Source organism: Mytilus californianus, unplaced genomic scaffold, assembly GCF_021869535.1.
Source record: "Mytilus californianus isolate M0D057914Y unplaced genomic scaffold, xbMytCali1.0.p SCAF_14, whole genome shotgun sequence".
Taxonomy (NCBI): domain Eukaryota; kingdom Metazoa; phylum Mollusca; class Bivalvia; order Mytilida; family Mytilidae; genus Mytilus; species Mytilus californianus.
The window spans coordinates 21,004,076-21,022,709 of record NW_026262626.1 but is presented as its reverse complement, the minus strand read 5'-3'; the positions used below and the strand labels follow the sequence as shown (position 1 = coordinate 21,022,709).

The following is an 18,634-nucleotide window of genomic DNA, read 5'->3' as shown; positions in this document are numbered from 1 at the left end:
TCCCTGAAGCTATATATTATAAATCGATGATCTTTTCCTTTGTTCCTTCATCGATTTTCATTTGACCAATGTTTTAACTCAAAATTAAGCACACCGACATACACTTATTTGACCATTATTTTAATTGATTATGCACTACTAATATAAAAGCCATCAGTTAGGGAAATGCTGATTGATAGATAATATCAGGGCTGTCTCTTGGATGATAGCAAAACCGACTCTTTTTAAAAGTTTTAATAGGGACTACTTACTCATTGTCCTTAGGTCTATAACCATGTTTTCACTAACGAAATAAAACATGGCGCAATTTGTAATCATTTTAGACAAGAGAAAATATAATTTTCATGCAATAATACATAAGAACATTTTTTAAAGTGTCAATTTACCCGACGATGAACAGACATACCAATATATGTTCAATTCTCTTCACCTTCTTAAATGTAAACTGTCATTTAAATATGTGACTGTAAATTTATATACAATAATTGAATTTAACTAAATCATATCAAAGAAAAATGTCTAACTAGATAAAACATTTACCAACACAGATATGTTATGGTCAAACAACACAATGTTTAGTACAGTAATGCCATGCTTATAAGCTTGCATATGTGATGAATTCTAATTATTTTCGGAAAATTAATTCTGACTTCAATGGTAAATTCAGATAATTAGAAATTTTAACATATACTGTATCAAGTTGTTTACTTTTAAATTGTGGCCTTTTATATAAACGTTTGTTTGTACAGGAATTGATACGTCGTCAAATGACACAAATAACATAACATTCAAGGTTGTTAAAGTAAATATTCATCAAATATACAACCAAATTATACGCTTGACATTTCATACTAAAAAGTAGGTGAATAATTCTAATAGATGTAACTGACATTTGTATTTGTGTATTTTGAAAATGATAAGGACGGTTAAATAAAAATGAAAAGGTAAGGCATATAATATAAGTTAAAAAGCGTCAACGTACACAAAGTAGTAAAAGCGCTAATAAATGTGATGTCATGAATCGAGACCGTTATTATCTAAAAGTGTTGTTTATTAACATGCCGCAAGCTCACGGCAAGTACACCGTCAGCTGATTACAAACCCGGACGCTAGTCAGTAGACAAATATTTTAGTAATTAATGCAGAATTCCTAACTTTCCAATTGTGTTATGATGCAACCGAATAACAGTCCAGTGGGAAATATTGCATGCAAATGATATTTCAATAAGATTTGAAAATATAAAAGTAATAGTCCTCAGGGAGGCATACCTTCTCAGACACAGTTTTTCTTCTGATTTTACGAGCTGACATGTCTTACTCTTAAAAGTTGTGTGCTCAGATCGACCACCGGAAGTCGATGCGAGTACTCTACCACGAGACCGCCGATGTCGTTTATCCAATCTTCAGTACTTGAAATTAAACAAACGAAGGACATCTTGAGGTCGTATGTTTACAACAAATACAAGTAGCAAAGTATAAAAAGATGAAATTGGCAAACGTCAATCTTAGAGGAGAAACTATTAAACAAATATTTCATGAAAAAGAACAATTTGGTTAAAGGACAATATATTTACTTCAGAATATCCGAGTCCGGGTTTGAAATTGACCTAAATAATGCTTAGTTTTCAGAATCAAGTGCTTACTAAAATTATTATTGGCTAAAAAAGAATACTTAAAAGAGCATTTGAAAGTTATAGTTCAATTTCTTGTCAATCATAATTTACTGATAGCTGCTTTTGATGATTTAATTTTACAAGGATTTTACCGTCGAAGTGTATACATGTAATCTCAAACTTTTCAATATTGATCATGATTTAAATAATACATTCTGACTAAATTTTCAGATGCTAGATTATGCAATGATATAACTTAACATAAAATGGCCTGCTTGCCCATGCAAAGCGTAATAAGTTGAACGTGATGTATAGGCGTTTAAACATTTTGATGAGAACACGATTGGTAGCTTAACAAAAGATTACATGTGATGAATTTGAAAAACGTAAAGATTGCACACGTTAAGCACATTATTGCTTTTCTGCTAGCTCCTAATTGTCAAATCCAGACACTCATGTATATCTCTCATAAGGCAAATAGCTCGTACGAATGAATTCGAAGCTACAGGATTGATAACGGAATTGGCAAACAGACTATTTGATACATTTGGTTTCTTAAACTCTTTGTCTCGAGCGTACAGTTATTAAAAAACATGTATATTACGTGCTGAAATGGTACCAGACGCCTATATACTATATAAACACTACATGAAAAGAAAAGAAAAAGGAATCACCACAAAATATCGGACAGTACAACAATCCATACAAACCAACAACACCCAACTCCTCATAAGTACATATAGACAATCGAGAACAAACATCTCACCATCATGATAATGATGGTACAGATAGCCTTACTTAGTACAGACACACACTATGGTGGGTTACACCAGTTTCCATTCACACATCCCTTTTTTGACTATCTAGACTGTATGTTGTAAAAGTTTATTACTAGTATTTTCATTGAAGACCTGTTGGTGACCTTCTGCTGTTGTCTGTTCTATGGTCGGGTTGTTGTCTCTTTGACACATTCCCCATTTCCATTCTCAATTTTATTTATTTTTCACCCTGCAAATGAAAAAAAAAAAAGGAAATCGCTTATTATCATATGATAAATTACTGACTAATTGAATTACAGTACAATGGATGGCCAAGAGGAACCGACAACGCAAGTTACCGAAGATGATACATCGAAAGTTACCGAAGATAATATTCTACCACAAGTCTACAAAAGGCGTTGGATTATACTTTTTTTGTTTTCATTTGTTTCGTTGACCAACAGCTTCCAATGGTTACATCTGAACATAATAGGAGATGTGTTACTCAACTATTACAATGCCAGTTTGCCAGAGGACAAATTTCAACAGGAGACTGCTCTAGATTGGCTATCTATGGTCTACATGCTAGCGTATATACCGCTAATCTTTCCATTAACATGGCTTCTAGACAAAAAAGGACTTAGGGTTGTGATTATTTGCGGAAGTTTCCTGAATGCAGTTGGCGCTTGGATTAAAGTAGCATGTGTTAGCCCCGATCGTTTTGCGTTATTGATGTTCGGCCAGTCTGTTTGTTCGGTAGCTCAGGTTTTTATACTTGGTATCCCTGCGAGACTTGCAGCAATATGGTTTGGTCCAAACCAAGTATCAACAGCAACATCTTTAGGTGTATTTGGCAACCAGGTATATTATTTAACATTGTTTTGAATTAAGTACTGGATCCAAGTGGCCTACATGAGAAACAAATCAACAAAGACGATTTCCTCACTTTTCCTATCGTGAACTTTCAATATTCACGTAACATCACCAAGCCAACAGACAAGGGATAATATATCTATAAGAGTATACAATTTGCAGGTGCTTGTGTATCTTTACAGAAAATCTTTGGTAGAGAGTATCTGCTTGCAAGAACAGAACTAAACTAAAGTTTATTATGTCACCTCTTTTAAAGTTTTGTGTATCCTTAATGATATAAAATGTTCGGGAATGGTAAACTGATCATCTCCTCTTGTGGTACCTGTCGTGATGCTCATGGTTAGTATAAAAATCGGTTAATGGTGTTATCATTAAAAAACGACTTATTCTGCAAGTGCTAATGATGAAGAATAAACCGCTGCCTTCTCTATCATCTAAATCCGAATCGAGTTCTTTGTAGGGTATATCTTTAGAGTATGTATATGTTTTTCTTAAAAGGTAGTGTCGTCATTTTGTAATACTATGTATTCGTCACGCATTATCGCTTTTTCTTGCTCATCAAATCTTACTATTTTTTTTAAAAATTGCCCTGGCTTCATCTGGCAGTAAACACAATTTTAAAGAGTTGTTGTGAAGGATTTTCAATTACGCAGTCACGTCCGATTGGAATTGGGACGTTAAATCTATTATATCTCGTGTAGGAATATCACCATACTTTCTGCATGTTCAAGAATATTTGCAATAGCTCTCTGATGTGATTACGTTGGTGGCATGTTGGAAGGCAAAATCTCTGCCCTCATGCATAGTAAGTTTTTTTTCACTAGTTGCCAGTCTATTTCACTCCCTTTATGCATATTTTCAAAACCTACTTATGATCTTGAATGTACATAAATTGGAATATTTGGCATTGTATGTATAGCAATCGACAGTGATTCAAACTATTTTTGAATAATTTAATTTTGGATGTAACACGTCTTCTGATCGGCGGAAAGTTTTTTTGTCTATCAGCTCAGAGACATAATTTTGTATTGTGACCGTGAAGTCATCAACGTTTTTTTCATGATTTACTCCTTAAAATGGAATTTAGAATCAATTAATTTATAAGGAATGACTGTAATATTTTTTCTGTCTATTCGAAATAATCTAAAAAATGTGGTGCACATTTTTAAATAAGGCGCTACGCGGGTTATTCAGTGTGCACAACATTTTTTATGTTACTTCTCCAAAGACAGAAAAAATATTACTACAGTCATTCCTTAAAGAGTATAAGTACATGAACTTTTTAATATGCAAATTTCTCATGTTTGACTGTGAAGGCTTGCCATTATACGTGTATAACACTGCACTGTTTGATTTGACAGTTATGCTATTTACAATTTTGTATTTAAAATACTGATTTAACAATTTTACCATTGGATATTGGAGTTGGTATTACATTTGTACCTGTATTATCTCACAAAGAATGGAAATTCATGAAAAAGCGTATTCTAAAGAAAATCAATTCAAGAAATATAAAGCAATGAGATGTGTTATGATTGTCAATGAAAAAACTCTGCAAAAGACCACGTGACAAGGATGAACATGATGAAAATACCTACGGCATTGAGTAAAACCAATACCATAAAGTAAACTATAACAGGCCCTGGCATGAAAAAGTGTATATTGCTTCAATATACATTATGATAAGTATGGATGGATGTTAAAAGAATAATAACAAAAGTGGCCAAAGATACCGAAGAGACAATAAATCTCACGAAACCGACTTTCAAATGACAAAAAAAAAAGAAAAACGACGACAAGAAAATGAATAAAATGCTACATAGAAAACTAATTTAAAGATTAATCACCACCGCGAACCCCTACAAAAAGGCGGGAATGATCTCAGTTGATATTGAAATGGTAAACAATTCTTGCTCTAATTGAGGCACCTGTAGTGTTGCTCATGGAAATTTGAAATTCGATGACATGTCAAACAGCAGGTTATTGTTTTTTTCATTGCCATATTTGTAGATTGGTGCAGCTGTAGGATTTTTACTTCCTCCGCTACTGGTGAAATATAGTCCCGACATAGATCTGGTCAGCAGCCGTTTATATACTTTGTTTTATATTGGCGCTGGCGTCACAACGCTTCTCTTTTTATTGGTTTTAGTTAGTAAGTATATCTAAACATTATTTTCCGTCACTGTTACACAGTCTCTAAACACATCTGAAAATACACTCCATTGTTATTTGTTGTTTAATTGTACATGTGTTTGTGTGTGTTGATATACCATTGTCGAACATTTACAAGGTTTGTATTAGGCTTTGGATTTTCAAATATTTTGGTATCGAGCATCAGTGAAGAGACATTAATTGTCTAAATGAGCATCTGATGCAGTAAAAGTGGTATCGTTTATATTATTACTACCACTTGGTCGATACCTCTGCTGTTAGTCCCCGAGGGTATCACCAGCCCAGTAGCCAGTACTTCGTTTGGTACTGGCATGAAAACACGGATATTGCTTTGCTTAACATTTACTGTTATAAAATTTTGGAATCAATTTGAGTTAAGGAATATATCTCCCTCGTGCAAAGCTCTGATTCCTTTTGGATATACACCAGGTCCTTTTGGTTGATCATCTCTTCAATGTTTGTATTAGGTTTTGGATTTTCAATTTTTTGGTCTCGAGCATCACTGAAGAGACATTAATTGTCGAAACGCGCATCTGGTGCAGTGAAATTGTTACCGTTTATATTATTACGAGGACAGGTGAAATGAGGTCATGTGTCCGTCTGAAAAATTATCCAATTTGAATTAAATACAATCGAAGTTTTATAATTGCGCCTTTTATTTTACGTCTATTACATACACAAATGTGTATTCCGAATAGTTTTAAGTGAATGATTGCATTAATAAAACAAGGTTAATATATAATACAGTATAGGACGGGCAGATAATAACGCATCCAGATGTAACCTTTGTTCTTGACTTGACTGAAAATAAACTGACGTCAACAAATTAACTGCGTATTTTTTTTATAATTAAGTTGCGAAGGAAAACGGCGACTTCCTTTATTAAAGCGTGTGGAATCTTCTGTAAGGCATAAACATGCTAAAGCCGATGTCAATGACGGATTATCTTTTTTTTATCTGATTCATCAATCAGAATTTCCAGTAAATGCTCGTGATTTCTATAACATTGACTCTGTTGCATTTATACGTCGTTTTTATCAACAATGAGGAAATTTATCCTACGGTAACCCCTGAAAAAGAATTTTGAAGAAAATAAAAAAGAAAGATATACTAATAAATAATCTGAAAAAAAACTCAACATAATAAAAATGCCTAAGCAGTATCAAAAGTTATAAATACATCCCTAATTAAATCAGTTGATGTATACTATACATATATTTCTTTTGTAGTTTTTAAGAAAGAGCCCCCACAACCACCAAGTAGAGCCCAGTTGTTAGCAGTAAGAAATGCTGCCAGTCAACACTACGGTAAATCCCTGCTGAGATTATTAAAAAACAGAGGATTTCTTCTACTGGTATTAACTTATGGTATGTAAACAAATTGGTTTTTCTGTCACTCTTCGAACAGCAAACTTAAAGGTTACACGCCGGTGCTTTACTTTTACTTCGGAACAACTGGATAGAATATATCACAAAAAAAATTATTAAAATATAAGATATGGTAAGCATACTAAAGAGATAACTTTCCATCAGAGGTCAAATGACGTAAAAATAATCAACTGTATGTCATCGTATGGCCTTCCTCAATGAGCAAAATCCTTACCGCATAGCAAGCTATAAAAGGCCTCAACATAACACAAGAAAAACAATTCAATTTTGTCAAAAGCAAGTATGGATTTTGTGTCGTAAACAAATGCATTATATTTTTTTTTATTAAATAAAGGTGTCTAGCAAAAATAACAAAGCTTCTGCACGTAAACACACTTTAAGAATCTGCTTCACAACTAAATGAAAGCTGTATCAAAAGCGAGAAAAAATACACAACCAAGATGAAAATGAACGCCGTTATCAAAAGCAATCTTCACGTTTTTTTCAAAATATTCAATTCAAAACGACTAGTGAATATATTTTTAAACATTCTAGGATGTAATTTTAGGGATAAACACAGGAGCATACTACGCAATAGCAACATTAGTGAATCCCGTCGTTTTGAATTATTTCCCGGTATGTACTATTTACCTTTACATTTTTTTTATTATAAACTTGATGATATAAGGATTTACGAATTTAAAAAAAAAAGATTTTACTAGAAAGAATCATTCGTTGTATGCCTGTCCCAAACCAGGAGCCTAAAATCCAGTGATTTGCATTTATTGTTGTTTGCCATAGTTGTTTTTATTTGATTGCGTTTAGCATAAATCAGACCGTTAGTCTTCTCTTTTGAATGGTGTCATATTTTTGTAAATGCTAGGGTCTTTATATGTAACTATATGGAATGGGTTTTGCTCATTCTTGAAGGTCGTATGATCATCTGTGATTGTTAATTAGATCTTCCTTTGGTTACCGGTGGGTAGTGCATCTTTGGCCATCACACTACATGTCTTTATTTCTACCTGCGTCGCCAACGATGAAAGCAGGTCCAATAACCGATCGACTCTATCAGTCATTCCGTCATTCCGTCCGTCCGTCTGTCCGTCCAAAAAACTTTGGGTAGAACACTTTCGTCAATGTTTTCATGGCTTCTATGAAAGGGAATATGGTTTTAAATTTTGTCTGCAGCTTAGTAACGTTGTATTGTAGCGTTTAAGTAATTTTTAGATCTGCCGTGCAACTACTTACGGTTTGTCGATAGTTTGAAATTTGTTTAGCATTAATTTTTCACTGAAATTTTTTTCTTTGCTTCTAGGTGAGCGAATAATTTTATATTTGGCCTGAAGCTTGATAATGTTGAGTTGTAGCGTGAATGCAATATTTACATCTACCGTGCATCCACTTGCTGTTTGCTTCAAGTTAGAGATTTTACAATACTAATACGCATTGTTCAAGGACAATTTTTGTCAAAGTTTTCATGGGTTCAATGGAAGAGGACAATTTATATTTGGTCTGGAACTTGATAATGTTGAGTTGTAGCTTGTAGCATTTTAATCCCTTAACATTACATCAACGAAAAAAGTACTTTATTCAAGTCCAATTGAACATAGTTTTGGAAATCAGCTTCGTCAGTTATGCTTCTGTACAAATGTTACCTCAATTGATGCAACGCAGTTACAAATCCTGTATTGTTCTTGTTATGCTTGAAACTTGAAAACGTTACATTTTCTGCAATTGTGTACGAACTCGAATATGTGAATACTGGCGTTCAAATATTGGTTATCAAAAAAAAGTCAATGTGTATTCTCCACTGTTATAAATATTTAGGGTCATCAAAAAGAAGCTGGAGAAATAGGATTGACAGTGGTTATTGCTGGAATAGTAGGAGCTATACTGGCTGGAGTATGGCTTGATAAAACTAAAACATTCAAGTAAGAATTTCATCTCGGAGAATATTGTCAAATTGATTAGAATACAGATCAAGGGTCAAAGCATCGCTAACAAGGATATGACAACACTCCGTTCTACTTTCTGTTCTGGTAATTATTTCATCATCCAATGAAATTGCTACCTTAGCTGCCTACACATTTTTGAAGGTGTGGATCACATCATTAAGGGGATACCGAAAGTTCTTTAAGAAGTAGAACGGAACATTGTCAGATCATTGTAACCGAAGCGTAGACACAGGATCTATATCATAATCAGATTGGGTATTTGGGGATAATTCACATCATTACAAAAATATAGAAAAAAAATAACATTTTACAATCAGACGAGGAAACAGTAGAATAGTATTTTAAAAACTGTGTGTAGCAAACTTGTTTTGTTGGCTTGATGACTCATTGACGTACCGCCGTACATCTCATTTATTTCATATATATAAAACATGTAACAAGGTAGACTTGAGATAACTGATAAAATATAATTTTACTTCTTTTTCTGATTATCGCAGGGGAACAACCGTTGGTATATATTTGCTGTCGTTAGCTGGTATGGTGGCATTTACTTTCACATTGAATTTAAACTTACTTTGGGTAGTATATCTATGTGCCGTGATTTTAGGGTACGTATTTTCAACTTGTTACTTATTCCAATTTCAAAAAAAGAGTCACGATACCACCCGAAAAAAAATAAATATTGAGATGTTACATTTCTTGATGAATTAAAAAACGAAACTGCAAATTGGTATAAAAGCATATTTGCTTATACGAAGCAAACTGCATGTTTAAAAGCATAATCGAATGTGTGTGATGATATATCGCAATTTTTATTTACTATAGTTCACTGGAAATGACACATCACCTCGTTTAAATGAGTTGTAATGTTATTTTATGGTTGAAAAAAATATGTCATCATATATCATCAAGTTATTGATCTTTGATATCGAGGCAACGACTAAGACAGTGATAATTACCTTAAAGAACTTTTAGTATATATTACCTGTTTATGTATAGATATAAGTTGCCTTATGTTTTGCTTTCCAATCCCCTTTTTAACATCAGTGAACAAAACTGCAATATTTGCAATAAGATTTTGAGTTTTTAAACATTTTACCTATTACTAGAAATGCCACTGCAAATTGGTATAAAATCATATTTGCTTACACAAAGCAAACTGCATGTTTAAAAGCATAATCGAATGTTTGTGATGATATTTCGCATTTATTATATTGCACAGCTGGAAAATGACAGAAACTATCGTGAGACATTGCTGTTGTAGTTTTTAAACAAAAGTAGCGACCTAAATAAAAAATAGATGACTTTTCTCCCACAAGATCACTCAGAGAACATATTACCAAATACACGTACACCTATTGAAAAAAAAATCATTGAATTTACAATTTTCTTTTTACCTCTATAGTCATTTATTCAGTTTATATTTAGTACACACTATCATTAAGTTGATAATTTTTAGCATAGTATGCAGTTGTATGTATTATGACTCGAAAACTTCCTTTCTATAAACTTTTTCCATCTACGTAGATTTTTCATGACTGGTTACTTGCCTGTAGGGTTTGAAATTGCTGCAGAAATTACCTATCCAGAATCAGAGGGTACTTCATCTGGTCTCTTGAACGCATCAGCACAGGTAAAATGTTCAGAAGTATTTCCCTGAATGACTGATAACGTCTTTTGAATAGTAAGAGGGCAATAGACCAGTAATATTATACAATTACTGTCTTTTGATGAGGTAAATATCCGGTTGTATTGACTTTTGAAAAACTGATTTTCACTAAGGCCGAAGGCCGAAGTGAATATCAGTTTTCAAAAGTAAATTAAACCACATATTTACCAAAACAAAAGACAGTACTTGTTGTATTCCATATTTCGAGAGAAAACAATGTATTTAAAGACAAATATTAACCAAACCCAATTGTACATCAAACATTTTATCATAACGTTACATGTAAAAGCGCGTGATGTTTAGCGCTGTGAATATGCTGTTTTATTCAAAATTCAATTCATATATATAGAGAAACCTACTAAAATAATACCAGTATGGAATAAACTGATTTTCAAAATTCGTAAATTAATTTTTAATACAAAATTCAAGAATCTTAAGTATGAAAGAATAAACGTTTCTCCATGATAACATCAGTGAAACAATTTTTTATAGATTGACGAATTAATGAATGAATCAAATAATCTATAACTAACAACTTTTTGTTCTCTAAAACAGCACTAGATTCCCTCAGTTTATAAAATATTTTCGGTATTGCCACGACAATCACCGTTACACTCGGTACTGGTTACTGCTAACACGGCATGAAAACACATCACTTGATTTTTCCCTTTTCACAGGCAATGAAGTTAATATAAAAAAGGAATGTGATTAGATTGCCAATAAGACAACTTGTCATCGAAAGTACAAGGATACAAACAGGTTATCGTATGGCCTTCAACAATGAATAAAACTCAAGTCAATATAACCATGAATTACTGTCCGAAATAATTTTCTTGTTTCAGCTATTCGGAATCATTTTCACTATAAGCATGCGTGCAATGATGAATGAAGTCAGCATTTTTGGTGCTAATATTACACTCAGCTCATTCCTTCTTCTTGGAACCATTTTAACGGGTAAGTACTGTGATAAAGATGATTAAAGTAACAGACAAGTTATTAAGTGTTATTTTCATTTTACTAGCACTTTGTCGATACCGCTGCTAGTGGACTGGTAGTCCCCGATGGTATCATCAGCTCAGTAGTCATTGTTTCGTTACTGACATGATTTACATAATTTGTTACATTTAAGGTGGTACATAACACTACAGGGAGATAACTCTGTAAAAATCAGCTGAACGTTTTAATCACGTTCTATTGTTAAGGAAATATTAAGCTTCTCAATTATCAAAATTTTTGTTTATCAAACTGCTATATATCCAATGATTTTTTTCCGATAAAGTGTGTGGTTCAAGTTTTTTGAAATTTTCATATTTTTGTCAAAGGGTCAAAAGTAAATATTTTGTCAAAATTTTATGAAAATTAAACGAGCCAAATTAATTTTAGTCCAGGTGTTTGGTACCACCTTAACATATTCTTTTTCTAAATTCGTTGATGAAAATTTAGAAATTAATGTGAAATTAAAGTTCCTTCAGGTAAAGTTAACATTTAAGAATTGAATGCTTCTTTTTGTAAATTTATTGGGGAGTAAAAGCGCTAGCGGTCAACGCTTTTACAACCCTATAAATTAATAAAAGAAGCATTCAATACTTATAATTACATTTTTTTTGCTAGGATCATGAAAACACGATTTCTATCAAGTTTTTCCTTTATTTACCTGTGCACTTTATTGCGGAATAAATGAATGTTACATTTCATTTTTAAATGAAGGTTAATTTCAGAATGACGCGAAATTGCTGTTAGCCAATCAAAATAACGTATTATAATGAAACATACATGTAATGTAATTATTCATGGATGACATTTGCTTTTCTTGTTAGTTCCTTGTTGGTCATACAATCCTCACGTATTTGAGTATTTGTACATCCTCTGTTTTTAAATTTTTCGGTAAGTCTAGAGCGTTCCTGAAAAACGAAGATCCAGAAAAGTGCTTCAGACGTACCAGTTTTATCAAGTGTAATTTTCATTTTTCAGCATTGAGTCGATACAGCTGCTAGTGGACTGCTAGTCTCAGCACATATAATCAGCTCAGTAGTCAATGCTTCGGTACTGAAATTATTTACAGAATACAATTCTTAAATTTTCAATTGAAAAATTATCAATGATTCATAAGCTAAGGTTCCGACTCCTCGGGCAAAATTGAACTTAGATGGATTTGCTATTCCAACTACATATGTAGACCCCGTGTTGTCATATAATCCATAAAGTATTTAAGTATTTATATATACATCCTTTGCTTTCAAGTTTGTTTGTTTGATGGTTCGTGATTACGGAAAATTCAGAAAAGCGCTTCGGACGCAGCAATAGTATTTTCCTGGTAGTTTAATTTTTAATTAAAAAAAAAGGATTGGGTCGATCATATTGCTGGTAGCGGACAGCTAGTCCCCTACGCTATCAACAGCCCAATTGTTAATGCTTCGGTACTGATATTGATTTTAGCATAACTTTCTTAAAATTTCAGTGGAAGGCTACGAATTATAAAAAGGCAATGTTGACCTTTGGTGGATTTGGTTATTCTTTTAAGGTCCGTTTTGGTCAAATATCTCCTGACGTATTAATTTGATCACGTGCCACAGGGTTTAATTTTTTTGGGGTTTGGGCGTTCCTCACGAAGGTTAATTAAAAAAAATTGCATCGAGTTTGGGACGCACCAGATCTATGAAGCGTTATTTCAGTTTCATAACACAGCAATTCAACAACACAATAAAGCCAGAACAGATTATTGTACACCAGATCTATGAAGCGTTATTTCAGTTTCATAGCACAGCAATTTAACAACACAATAAAGCCAGAACAGATTACTGTACAATACGTCAAGCTTGAAATTGTCCTAGTTAAGACAAGTTGTGAATAAATCTTACAAAAGTTATGTCATTAACAACAATACTTTTAAATATAAAAGACGTAAAGAAATTAAGAAATATTCAAAGCAAAGATGTTTTTTGTTGGGACATACATTCAAATATCCGACGAATTTGAAGGAACTTAAATCCGTTCATGTGTCTCATTCAGAAGAACAACAAGGTTACTTGACATATCAGAGTAAACTTCACTTCAGCGAAAGCACATACTAGTATGTCTCTAATATCGGTACAAATGTATCACAGATAACAAAAACAGGAATGCGAACACGATCACTTTAGTTGCCATAGTATATTTGTTGTCGGAATTTCACGCAGAAAATAAAATAAATAAACATTTCACATGTATTTAAAAAAAAAGTTTAAATAATATCAATTAGATTAATTTCAAATTGAATTTAAAAAACTCGGACGAAATGATTTCATATATAAAAGCCAATAATTAATAAATGATATTGATTTTATAGGCGTTATATGAAATATTTAAAATCAATTAAATTCCTGCTAATGGAATCCCTTATTTTATTACACTACTTTTTATATGTATACAAACACTTCATTTTTTCTCTTTATAGCGTTAATAGGTGCTAATTACAGACGACAGACTGCTGAAAAACAGGTACGATATGTATATCATATATCCGAGGTATAACTTTGCACGCCTTATATTATTTATGCTTTACAAACACCATAAGACATGGCCTATTATTCTATTTTAAGATTTTAAATGTTGTTATCGGATATTTTTTGTATTGCAGCACATTAATATTGATTTTTTTTTTCTTTCCGAATTCACAATCAATACCTTTGATTTTTGCTATTTGAACTAATTTTCAATGCTAGAACTTCAAAAGATGTAATTATATCTATCACAACAGCAAAATAACAAAATCACAGATGAAACACTCCCGCAATAACGGAACAGACAAAGCAGTGAGTGGGTCTTTATAGGGGAGGGGGGTATGTTTTTTTCCTAAAAAAAATTCTGATCCCCAATTTGATGAAAAAAATATTGTAGTCAAGCAGATGACAAAAAAAAAAAAAAAAAAAAAAATTCTGAATCTAGATTTCTCCCATACCTTATAGTGTTAAATTTTGAAGAAAAAAAATTGATTGATAGCGTCGAAAAACTAAAATAAAAATGTTCGTACTTTGCGCGAAAAAAAATTCTGATTCTGACAAAAAAACCAACAACCCCCTTGAAGTTAAATGGTTTAAAAATAAAGCAAATTCAGAGAATTGTATAAACTCCAAAAGTTGCGAGACCGGGTGTGTCGACACGGTAAGCGTCTCCTGCTATGCGTGGATCACCCGCCATGCGAATTCACACTCAGTCAAATTGTTACAATCGAGAATAGGACAAAATCGATAAAATTACTGATCAAATGGCTATTAGAGTGATCTAAAGATATAATACCGCGAGAAAATGAAGTAGTGAGTTGACAAACACATGTACATCGTATGGTTCAACCATATGGTGATGTTGACCGAAAATATGTAGTGTCAACGCAGTACGTCATGCTTCCTCATAACTCTGTCAGCAGAAACCCTGGTATGGAGCACACCATCTTGATAAGTTCGTAAATATATTATGAACATCCACAGTAGTAACGTATTGATTAAGAAATGTTAATCCAATACAAAGGGGGGGGGGGGGTATGTTACTTCTGATAAATTGGAAGTTTTTGACAATTGGAAAGTGGAAATAATTACGTTTGTAATAACAGATAATTTTAGTACATAAACAAATATAACATACACATATACATGTATATATGCTTTCCGTGTTAAAGCACCTATTTCTAAGTTTAAATTTTCATGCACACTTCTACGTACTATGCTAGAATATATAACAAGCGTTTTTTCTTGTTGATTTTTCAGAGAGTTTCAAAAATAGACTTTCTAGACATCAATATCATTTCTACAAAAAATGAAAAACAATCTGCACAAAAGGACAATGAATGCCATTAGATGTGTGCTGTTTGCGATGCATGATGCATGCAAGAATGATTTCGAAACAGTCTTCCATCATTGACCGAAGATGTTACAAATATAGATGAATACTGAATGGAACATCACACTGTTACCCAATACTAACAGAATCAACTTTTGTACGCTCATATCGGTTCCTATGTGTCAATTGTACATGTTTTATGCCTAATTCACACATTCATGGATCACCTCGCCGGTTCCACTACGGATTGAATCTCACGGATGATCCCGGAATTGCAGTTTCTGTAGTCTGTTACGGATCCGATACGGATGCACAACGGTATGACTACGGGCTTTCACGTATTTACCACGGGTGAAGTAGGAAAGGGGTCATTTGGCGACATGACTCATACGGATTCGTACGGTACGACACGATTTAATACGGATTCGTACGGTACGACACGATTTAATACGGAAATGACACGGTTTAATACGTAACGGCACGTGTCGGGGCGTATGTACTGCGGATAAACAGCGGTTTGCTACGATATAAGTAATCATTTCTATTTTCTTTATGGCAGTTAATCGATGTTTTTGTTTTTTGTTTTGTTTTATTAAATCAGTTATCGCTCTGTCTGTACTAGGTGGTTTTATTCGTAATCGTCAGACCAACGGCATTTAGCAGTTCTTGGATCATATTTGGGTCTATTCTTTTAAAGTTCTTAAATGCAGCTGAATTTTCCGCACACAGTTCAGCCATGAGGGTCTAATACTGGCCATTGATAAGTCTTCGGAGAAGCCAGTCCCTAGTCCACCATCTCCTCTGCCGCCGGTCACATCTACGTCTGTCGTCAAGTAGCTCGACCACTGTCCTTGCATTTTTTGCCATATCAATATCTAATTCCAGTCAATTAATTGCAAGCATCAGTTGTTGATTGTTCATGTTTGATAATGTTATGTATACCTCTACGGCAAGACACGGACTAGGGGCCCTATAAGTAAGTTATTTATACAGAAGCCTGATGCCAGTTTGTCGTGGGCAGTAATATTCCGTATTTTGTAGAACCCTTGGTGATCCCTACCTATCCGTATTGCAACGTTATGAAATCGTGCCTTTCCGTGACAAATTCGTATCCGATCGTAGTGTATCCTTAACAAATACGTGGTGCAACCGTACTAGTACGTAGTTCTCAGAAACAGACCGTAGAAATACTTCGGGCATACGAATAAGAACGGATTAATACGGTTTTAATAAGGACTAAAATGGATCAGTACGTTCAAATACGGTTTAGTAATATACTACGGTTGTTTGATCCTTGGTCAAATTTTGCGCATGTTCAAAAATTGTCCCGGATATATAAGTACTACTACGTATGACTACGGACCAATACAGATCTTGCCACGAATGATGTCGGATCGCATCCGTGGCTAATCCGGTGTCAAATCCGTGAATGTGTGACCTAGTCTTATGCTACATGTGTTTTTTTGATGTTGTTTTTTTTGCTTCGCACCGATCTGTTGAGTTAAGCCATTTACCACTGATTTTCATAGTTTCTTCTTATGTTGTGTTGTAACACCACTGTCACATAGTGGAGGGTTAAGCGCATACAAACATGTTTAATCCCGCCACTATCTTCATGTTCTTGTCCCAGGTCAGAAGCCTGTAATTCAGTGATTGTCGTTGGTTTATTTCTGACATACATGTATTTTTTTTTTTTTTTTTTTTTTGTAAATTGTATTGTTATGAACATGACCAGATGACGAATTAAGCCGTTCGTTTTATTTTTTGTAGTTGTTAATTTCACATTTGTCATGTGTTTGGGTTTTTCTCATTGTTTAAGTCCGAACGGTGGCATGAAATTGCTTATATCTTCGTTATTTGAAATCTGGTGGATAGTTGTCTCATTGACAGTCATACCACATCTCCCTATTTTTATATTGATGCACATTCAGTTCAATAAATTATCCCGTTTATACTGTTTCGTTGCATGTTGTTTATAAAAAGGACATCTGTAGAAGAGGGGCGAAAGATCCCAGAGGGGCATTCAAACTCATATGTTGCAAATAAACAGACAACGCCATGGCTAAAAAAGAAAAAGACCAATAGACAAACAACAGTACACAAAACACAACATAGAAAACTAAAGACTGAGCAACACGAACCCCACCTGGGGGGGGGGGGGGGGGGGGTGATCTCAGGTGCTCCGGAAGGGTAAGCAGATCCTGCTCTATATGATATGCAAGGCTGATTTTGACATGCATTTCTTTTCTAATCAAACTTTTAAACTTTAAATTCGTGTTTCCTTCTTGTGATGTTTACAATTCATGTTTTGAACAAGATTTATCTAAATATGTATTGAATATTTGAAAACAACAAATACATATACATGGAGTGTCATTTTATATATTTTGCTGATTCACTTGCAATGATTAGTAAGGAATAAAGCTCTATTGAAGAGACACATTTTACCTTGGAAAAAAAGGGGGGCGGAAGATACCATGGGGACATTCAAAACTAAGTCGAAGAGAAACCGACAACGCCGTCATGGCAAAAAAACGAATGTTACCTCTGATAATTAGCTGCCACGGACCACATTTACATAACAAAATAGATTGAACACAATTATATTGATTGACTGCAAGCCAAATCAATGTTCAATGCTAAATTAAATTACCAGTACATGTAGGAAAGCTTAAATATTTACTGAAATATATGATGTGATTGATCAATTTCCCCGTTAAAAATTTTGATATCGGTTTAAAAAAATTAATTGGTATCTTGCACAATGGATATTATAATACTTCTATACCCATTCAGGAGTATTACGCAATAGACTGATTATTTCACAAAAAACGTAACCTGTGCTGTATTATAATTTGGTTCTGAGTCCGTGCTAAATAAATCTGTTGTATTGGACAATAATGGAATGATCTTGCCTTGGAAGGGGACTAACAAGACAAGTCAAAACTAAAATAAACTGCACATCTTTATTCTCAAATCATCCTACATCAACAAAAGCAAAATACGGGTCCGACATTACACCCTAATAACCTGGAATAGCCCGACCTCGAACCGGATTCAACCGAACTACATAACAATAATGCATACAAAGAATAACAGGAATTACCATAAATATTGAAGTGTACAACAGACCACACATACCAACAACGTACCACAGACCACACATACCAACAAAGTACCACAGACCACACATACCAACAACGTACAAGAGACCACACATACCAACAACGTACAACAGACCACACATACCAACAACGTACAACAGACCCACACATACCAACAACGTACAACAGACCACACATACCAACAACGTACAACAGACCACACATACCAACAACGTACAACTGACTCCTCCGGAACAAAACATATATACATAAAAACAACAACAAGAGTACAACAGACCACACATACC

The 18,634-nt window shown here is 33.7% G+C and overlaps 2 protein-coding genes across 4 annotated transcripts in view; both read left to right on the top strand.

Moving 5' to 3' along the window:
• The window catches only part of LOC127724369 (uncharacterized), a 205,814-nt gene that overhangs the window by 166,199 nt on the left and 20,981 nt on the right, over nucleotides 1-18,634 (top strand). The gene's annotated exons all lie outside the window — the stretch shown is intronic.
• On the top strand, nucleotides 847-17,370 carry LOC127724367 (feline leukemia virus subgroup C receptor-related protein 2-like). Its single transcript, XM_052231313.1, has 10 exons — nucleotides 847-944; nucleotides 2,692-3,232; nucleotides 5,255-5,396; nucleotides 6,646-6,783; nucleotides 7,352-7,419; nucleotides 8,614-8,717; nucleotides 10,269-10,374; nucleotides 11,253-11,364; nucleotides 13,844-13,887; nucleotides 15,150-17,370. Exons 1-10 carry the CDS (start codon nucleotides 937-939, stop codon nucleotides 15,237-15,239), a joined length of 1,353 nt encoding a protein of 450 aa, XP_052087273.1. The 5' UTR covers nucleotides 847-936; the 3' UTR covers nucleotides 15,240-17,370.